An 8190-nucleotide genomic window follows, 5' to 3' on the forward strand; every position below is an offset into this window, starting at 1 on the left:
AGGTTAACGTGTAATTTTTTTTATTTTTTTGTTTTAATAGCAATTCTTCATGTGGCTGGAGAGTAACTCCCCGGAGCTCTCCGTGCCCTATCTCTGGGCAGAGGAGAAGACATCCAGTAAGTTTCCTTAAAAAAAACCAAACAAAAAACCTTCTGGATACTGGTGATCTAAAATATGATAACGAGAAGACTGATGAAATTTGAAATACGAGTGTCAGAGCTGTCTTCTGGTGCTTGTGTACCGCATTCATTTTTGTGTACTGAGTTTGCACCTTTCTTTCTCTCTCTCTCTCTCTCTCTCTCTTTCTCTCTCTCTCTCTCTCTCTCTCTCTCTCACTCTCTCTCTGCCTGTCTCTTCATTCTGTCCCTCTCTCGCATGGTCCTCTCGCATGGTCCTCTCTCTCTCTCTCTCTCTCTGTCTCTGTCTCTGTCTCTGTCTCTGTCTCTGTCTCTCTCTCTGTCTCTCTGTCTCTAGCTCCCATTGGTCAGGCGGTGCACCAGCTGTTGCTGATCCAGGCGTTCAGGCCTGACAGACTGTTGGCCATGTCTCATATCTTCGTGTCCAAGGTCTTGGGAGAGAGCTTCATGTCCATCATCGAACAGCCCCTTGACTTGGCCAACATTGTGGACAGCGAGGTATGTAGCCTATCAGACCTCAGTCATGCTTCGGTTGGCTTTATCAGACCTCAGTCATGCTTCGGTTGGCTTTATCAGACCTCAGTCACGCTTCGGTTGGCTTTATCAGACCTCAGTCACGCTTCTGTTGGCTTTAATGTGGCATCTGTGGATTGAGGGGGGGGGGGGTGTGTAAAAAAGTGTATTCCACTCCCACCTTGCTCAGTCCTGACCTTAAAGGAAGCACAACCAACAACACACAACAGATAATATAACGTCACATAGTTTTACAAACTACTTTTCAGGAACGTTAGTTGATAATTCTTATTTGTATAGCAGTTGACATATGATACAGTCATCCAACACCATTAAACCATTTAGAAGGCCACATACCTGCTATAGTCCGTATTTGCGTGAAGACTTTTGAAAGGTGTACTGAAGTCATATGGGATCTCCTGCAGGTGAAGCCAAGCACACCTGTGCTGATGTGCTCCGTGCCCGGTTACGATGCCAGCGGACTGGTCCGAGACCTCGCCGCCGAGCAGAACAAACACATCACGTCCATCTCCATCGGTAAGAACGGGTCACCAGGCCCCCCCCCCCCCCCCCCCCCCTTCCTGAGCAACGGAACTGTATGAGGAAAAGACGATGTGCTTGAATACGCTTGTTTCATCTGTTCCACACAGGATCAGCCGAAGGCTTCAACAAAGCCGACCGTGACATCAACACTGCAGTCAAATCCGGCAGGTGGGTGGGATTCGTTTTATGACTCATTCGTTTTAAACTGGGATTTGTGGATTTGCTGGAGGTTACATTGACATTAATAGCAATGTGAATGATCAAAATGATGATTCTGATAATAAAAGTCATTGTCCTAAGATGTAATATCAGTAGTAATATAGACCACATGGAAACCATATGTTCTCCTTTCAGCCAGAGTTTAGTTCTCGGGCTGTGACTAGCAGGTGTTGGGACCATTGCTGAGAGATTCATGACGACGATGATAATCGCTAACCCCAAGGGTCTCATTGTCTCCTGCTGTTATTTGGGGTCTGTTGTAGGTGGGTGATGTTGGAGAACGTCCACCTGGCTCCTGGTTGGTTGATGCAGCTGGAGAAGAAGCTTCACTCCATGCAGCCTCACGCCAGCTTCCGTCTCTTCCTCACCATGGAGATCAACCCCAAGGTCTCGGCTCCGCCCCCTTTAACAGCTTTTCTGTAAACTGCAGATCAGTGCCACAACTCCGTTCACGCCCACTGTCAAAAGCTATTACTCTGTCTCACATCTGAGGGTCTCTTGACTGAACAGGGGTGCGTCCCGCAAAGCGGGGTTTCTCAGTGAGCCGAAAGTCAAGACTGTCCAGTGGGATTGTCCCTTAGCTGTTCTCCTATTGGACAGCTTTGACTTTTGCCCTAAGACTGGACTGGCTAAGTCCAGCTTCATGGCTTACCCACTGAAGTCAGTCTTTCTCAAGTGATTTGTCAGCTCAGAATAGCTGTTGTTTAAGAACTTTCTTCCTCAAATATCATACTAGGTGACTGCTGCTACCTGTTTAACTCAGTATTTCAAAATGATCAGAGTGGTTTTCAAACAGAAACCTTTATCGTTTAGCGATCTGGCGAACTCCTGAATGTCTTGTTCAAACACCTACTGCTCAGCACGCGTAGTTGATCAGAGACAGGATAGTGTCTGGGTCTCACCGTAGGGTTCTCCGTGTGTTCTCTCAGGTTCCCGTGAACCTCCTGCGTGCCGGCCGGATCTTTGTGTTTGAGCCTCCTCCTGGTGTCAAGGCCAACATGCTCAGGACCTTCAGCAGCATCCCGGTGGCCCGCATGTGCAAGGTGAGACCAGACCTGAGCCACGGAGCTTCTCATCTCTCACCCGCGAGATGACTGCAGTGGTTCTGCCCACTGATGATCTCTAAGAGCAAGAACCATTTAAAGAGACGAGAGTCACGTCCCAATGAATGATTTTGATTGGTTGGTTTTATTGTGGTTGTCTGCTGCCTCTGCGACAAACTTGACTTGGGGTTTTTTTTTTGTTTGTTTGTTTGTTTTTGTTTTCTCTCCTGTAGGCTCCTAACGAACGTGCGCGTCTGTACTTCCTCCTGGCTTGGTTCCACGCCGTCATCCAGGAGCGTCTGCGCTACGCTCCTCTGGGCTGGTCCAAAAAGTACGAGTTCGGAGAGTCCGACCTGCGATCTGCCTGCGACACCGTGGACACCTGGTTGGACGACACCGCTAAGGTTTGAAACATGCTACAAATTATTCAGTTGCAAAAACATAACGACAAATTGTGCAAAAATCAGTTGTTTGGTCCTTTTTTTGATAACCTTTACTCTGGATCATGTTTTGGATAAAAGCATCTGCTAAATGAATAAATGTAAATGATAATGGACAATTGTTTGTTTGTTTGTTTGTTTTTGTTGTTTGTTTATTTTTGTCTGAAGACTGGAGTAGGTTTTTTTTTAAGTTTTGCAGCTCAAAATAGAATCTGATATCTCAGCTTTTTGTGCCGCGCTTAAGCTCCAGGGGGTTTCCTGCCGTGTTTTGCTGCTCTGACCTCCGTACGTGTCTGTGCCTGTGTCGGTTTGCAGGGTCGACAGAACATCTCTCCAGACAAGATTCCGTGGACGGCTCTGAAGACCCTGATGGCCCAGTCCATCTACGGCGGCCGTATCGATAACGAGTTCGACCAGCGGCTCCTCATCACCTTCCTGGAGCGCCTCTTCACCACGGGCAGCTTCGACAGCGAGTTTAAACTCGCCTTCAAAGTGGACGGGCACAAGGACATCAAGATGCCTGACGGCATTCGGTCAGTTTACACACACACACACACACACACACACACGCACACTTGTGTTTTTCCTTTTGGTCAGCATTTATTTTTCTCTAGATTCTGTCATGTTTGTTATTGAAGGTTAGATTATATTCAACTGCATTTTCAGATTTAAGGCCTTTTTTTGTGATTTTACGTGATGTTGCAGATTGAACTCAGTGAATCCTTTCATTTTCCAGGCGTGAGGAGTTTATGCACTGGGTTGAGCTGCTCCCGGACACCCAGACTCCATCCTGGCTGGGGTTGCCTAGCAACGCTGAGAGGGTCCTGCTTACAACTCAGGGTATGGTCATCTACTCGCCCCCCCCGCCCCTGCGGTGGCGGATTTCGGAACCATTGTTCATCCTCTGCCTCACCTCTTAACCCTGCGTCTTCACAGAGTTTTTTTTGCAGGATTTTCTCATCTCTCTAACGCGTTCTCTCAGTTTCCATGGTATTCTCATACTGTGATGAAGCTAACATTGTGTTGTATTAATTTTCTCAGTCTGTTCTGGGCAGAATACACTCTCCAATGTGAATGGTCACTTTGTGTGTAGCACAGTTGTTTTTCTTAACTGGTTATAGTCATGAGGCTGAAGTCTCACGGAAATGTCAGGTGTTTTTGAGTAGCATATATACTGCAGTCATTTGACCATACACATTGAACTGGGCGTGTCTGCAGAGAACAGAGCTTTGCCATATATGGTAATGGGCATATCCTGACAAGAGCAGGAATGCACCATATATGGCAGTGGGTGGGTCCTCTAGAAATGTGCTTTTTTTTCATGCTCTGTTGTGGACTTACATTCTGCCATGCACTGGAGCGGGTGTGGTCAACAGAAAGAGGGGCGTGTCCCGTTAGAGCAGGGGTGTATCCTCACCCTCCAGCAGCTGTATTTCACTGCCGTCATGTCTCGCTTACATTAGCTGCTACTTACGCCCCCTCCCCTCCCCTTCCCATTGGTTAAAATAACGTCAGATACTCACAACGATTCTGTGCTTTGTTTTGAACTCACTTTTATTTTCGTATTTTGTTATTTTTATCCTCCAACAAAAGTGCATGATCTCCTCCATTTTAATATTTAATTTGCACCATATCTCCCATACTACCTTTGTTTGTTTGTTTGTTTGTTTTTTTTTTAATTCAGTTCCAGTGCCCGTGTATATACCAGTGTTACTGTGCTTATGAGTTTGATGGTGTTTGTGTGTGCGCTAAAGTTTGGCTCTCCGGTTCCTCCAATAATTCCTCTCCTCCTCCCTCCTCCGTTCCTCCTCCTTCACTTCCGTTCCTCGGGTCGGTTCCTCCTTCCACCACCACCACCTCCTGCACCACCTCCACCTCCTCCTCTTCCTCCACCTCCCCCACGCCATTCCCTACTCCCCCCGCCGGACCGCGCCCCGCCCCGCCCCGCCCGCGCAGGCACGGACATGATGGGTAAGCTGCTGAAAATGCAGATGTTGGAGGATGAGGATGACCTGGCCTACGAGACGGAGAAGAAGCAGCGGACCAGCTCCTCGTCCGACGCCCAGCCCGCCTGGATGAGAACTCTCCACACCACCGCCTCCAACTGGCTGCAGCTCATCCCGCTGTCTGTCAGCCCCCTCAAACGCACCGTGGAGAACATCAAGGTAATGCCTGGGTGACGTTTGGTAGGGAGACGGAAGACCGCTACGCCGCTGCACCTCTGAGGAGAAAAGTGCTTTCTGCTGCTCTAGATTTGTAATGGTTAAAAACTGTTTGTCAGCGATTTTGGAGCTGGTTCCAACGCTGTAAAGGTTTTGAAGCTGCTTGTCATTCTCGATGGTCAACCAATGTCGTGGTGCTAGCCTTACCCTGGAGATTAATCTTGCATACTCTTAAAAGTTTTGGTTGACAACTTGGTTGTGCTTACGGTTTGAGTTGCAAAAAATGGACGTGACGTGATAATGGAGTAGTCGTCTCTTAGCTGCAGCTAAGGTTAGATAAAGCAGTGTGTCAGAGCGCAGCTGCCATCTTTAGCATAAGACTGGTGTTCAGCTCCTCTGGTGCTGTTACAGGGTGGATTTGGTGCTGTTACAGGGTAGATTTGGTGCTGTTACAGGGTGGATTTGGTGCTGTTACAGGGTGGATAGTATGCTGTGTTGTAGGGATGTGTGTGTGTGCGGTGTCTAATAAGAGTCCTTTGCGTAGGATCCCCTGTTCCGTTTCTTCGAGCGCGAGGTGAAAATGGGAGCTCGCATGCTTCAGGACGTGCGTCAGGACCTGACCGACGTGGTGCAGGTCTGCGAGGGCAAGAAGAAACAGACCAACGTCCTTCGCACGCTCATCAACGACCTTGTCAAAGGTTAGTCCCTGCGGCTCTGTGACGTCATCGCCTCAGTCCGCAACATCAAGACTGATCTTCCAAACCGCTTCGTCGATATTCTCATATACACGTATGTGTGCGTGTGTGTGTGTTTGTGCGCGTGTGTGTTTTCCAGGAATTCTCCCGCGTAGCTGGTGCCGCTACACTGTCCCTGCCTCCATGACTGTGATCCAGTGGGTGGCCGACTTTAGTGAGCGCATTAAACAGCTGCAGCAGATCTCTCAGGCAGCAGCCACCGGGGGCGCCAAAGAGCTGAAGGTGAGCTCCTCAGAATCATAACAAAAACATGTCACGTTTACCCAGTGCTTTACATACCGCACCGCAGAGTCTGACCTGTCTGAGACACTCAGGGAAAACACTCTCAGTCAGGCACGTTAAATCATTTAACTGTGCAGGAAGGCTTCAAGGGCTTGTGTTGAAAATGCCTGAGAAAGATGTCAAAACGTTTTTTTTTTTTCTTGTGGATATAAATAAAGTGTCAGGATGTGTCCTTGTATGTCATTGTGTGTCTTGTTTGTTGCATTTCACTGCCATAGAAAGTCGTTCCTATAAATGTTTTAGCTGTGAAAGGGGTTGTGTTTTAACGAGCGCTGACGTCGTCCCTGTTTCCAGAACATCCACGTGTGTCTTGGCAGTCTCTTTGTGCCCGAGGCTTACATCACAGCCACGCGTCAGTATGTGGCCCAGGCCAACAGCTGGTCTCTGGAGGAGCTCTGCCTGGAAGTCAACGTGACCACCTCCCAGGGCGCCGCGCTCGACGCCTGCAGCTTCGGCATCAAAGGTGCGGGGGCGGGTGGGAGGGAAGGGAAGGGGGGGGGGGGGGGAGTTGGTGGTGAAGGGAACAGCAGAGGGACGACCTGAGCAGAGAGCCAGTGTTCCTTACAAATGTGTTATTTCGCTCTCAAGCACTTTGCGGTCTTGTTCGAAGTGAATGAAGGCTCGTAGGAGTTCATTTCATCGCAAAAGAAACAAGACGGCTTTCTCGACTCCCCAAAAATAAGTTCACGAATTCCTCTCCTTCAGACAGTTTTGTGTTTTGAGTTTGATGGTTTCAGCCATTGTTTTGTTTGTTTGTTTCTCTCTCTCTGTGCGTGTGCGTGTGTGTGTGTGTGTGTGTGTGTGTGTGTGTGTGTGTGTGTGTGTGTGTGTGTGAGACAGGTCTGAAGCTTCAGGGAGCCACATGCACCAATAACAAGCTCTCCCTGTCCACGGCCATCTCCACCGAGCTGCCCCTGACCCAGCTCCGCTGGATGAAACAGGGCAACGCTGAGAAGAGGAACATGGTCTGTCACAGCAATGCTACTCCTTCACTTAGCATAGCCCATACATTGATGACTAGGGTTGTTAGCCTTGTGAGCCCTTTGAAAGACACTAGATTAGAGCAGATCGTTGGTTTTATGTAAACAGCAGCTATCAGCTAATGCTAACTGTCAATGCAAATATCAGTTATTGCCATTAATAAGACTACTGATAATACTTGTGATAATAGTACATATGGCCCGCAGAAGAGTAGGTTATATAGATCAATATTTTCTTTCACTTAAAGTCTGTGTTCGTTTCCACCATGTTGATCTTGCCAGTTAGTCATTTTGGCAGAGTTTTGTTTTTTTTCTAACTCCGCTCTTTTTTTTTTTTTTTTTTCCATCGTTCTTTCATCAACAGGTCACTCTGCCCGTATATCTCAACTTCACCCGCGCTGATCTCATCTTCACGGTGGACTTTGACATCGCCACTAAAGAAGACCCGCATAACTTCTACGAGCGCGGTGTGGCCATCCTCTGCACCGAGTGAACAGGACTCCTCTGATCTCAGCTCCACTATAATAAACCATTCCTCATTAACCTTAATCTTTCCTTTAGTTAGTGTGTGCTTTCATTATAGACTAAAAACAAACCAAAACGCGCAGTAGATGTAGTAGAAGCAAGCTTGCATTTTAAAAACATAATTGTTTTTGTGGGAAGGAATTCATAAGGTGAAAGGCATGTTGGTTGATGGCTTGTGTATGGAGTAAGGAAAGGCCTGAGAAAAGGATGTGAGCATTTTAAAAGAGGGAATCTGTGTTTTAAGAAGGATTAAAAAAAATGTATGTTGAGTAAGGTCATGCATAAAGATGGTGTGCATTAATCATTCTGTGTTGTCTCTGATTGATTTTGGACCAGCCTGTTGTGATACTGTGTGATGAGTTTACTAGCTGTCATTCAAAAGGTTTAAGCCAATTTTTTTTTTTTTTATCGCCTGTTACACACATTCAGGGGTAAACAAGGTTTTAATCTGATGTAGGCGCCAGCACAGAAACACAGCGGAGAAAATGAAAGTTAAAAAGAAAAATATAAATGAAGGAACGATATTCAAATAGAACTTTGAAGATAACCAACCATAATGATGACTGGCATTATGAGACCTGCTCAAGTCCT

The 8190-nt window shown here is 47.3% G+C and overlaps 1 protein-coding gene across 2 annotated transcripts in view; it reads left to right on the top strand.

The window, feature by feature from the left end:
• The window catches only part of dync1h1 (dynein, cytoplasmic 1, heavy chain 1), a 45069-nt gene extending 37198 nt beyond the window's left edge, over positions 1-7871 (top strand). For both annotated transcript variants that reach the window (XM_030783577.1, XM_030783584.1), the window contains exons 64-78: positions 41-116; positions 475-635; positions 1076-1187; positions 1301-1361; positions 1676-1799; positions 2342-2455; positions 2689-2859; positions 3211-3428; positions 3632-3735; positions 4852-5060; positions 5602-5755; positions 5892-6034; positions 6389-6557; positions 6935-7059; positions 7439-7871. In XM_030783577.1, coding sequence (XP_030639437.1) covers positions 41-116; positions 475-635; positions 1076-1187; positions 1301-1361; positions 1676-1799; positions 2342-2455; positions 2689-2859; positions 3211-3428; positions 3632-3735; positions 4852-5060; positions 5602-5755; positions 5892-6034; positions 6389-6557; positions 6935-7059; positions 7439-7567 — 2070 coding nt within the window. In that variant the 3' untranslated portion in view covers positions 7568-7871. The remainder of the gene's footprint in view (positions 1-40; positions 117-474; positions 636-1075; positions 1188-1300; positions 1362-1675; positions 1800-2341; positions 2456-2688; positions 2860-3210; positions 3429-3631; positions 3736-4851; positions 5061-5601; positions 5756-5891; positions 6035-6388; positions 6558-6934; positions 7060-7438) is intronic.
• Positions 7872-8190: the final 319 nt, after the last annotated feature.

The sequence above is a fragment of the Chanos chanos genome, chromosome 1, assembly GCF_902362185.1.
Source record: "Chanos chanos chromosome 1, fChaCha1.1, whole genome shotgun sequence".
NCBI classification, from domain to species: domain Eukaryota; kingdom Metazoa; phylum Chordata; class Actinopteri; order Gonorynchiformes; family Chanidae; genus Chanos; species Chanos chanos.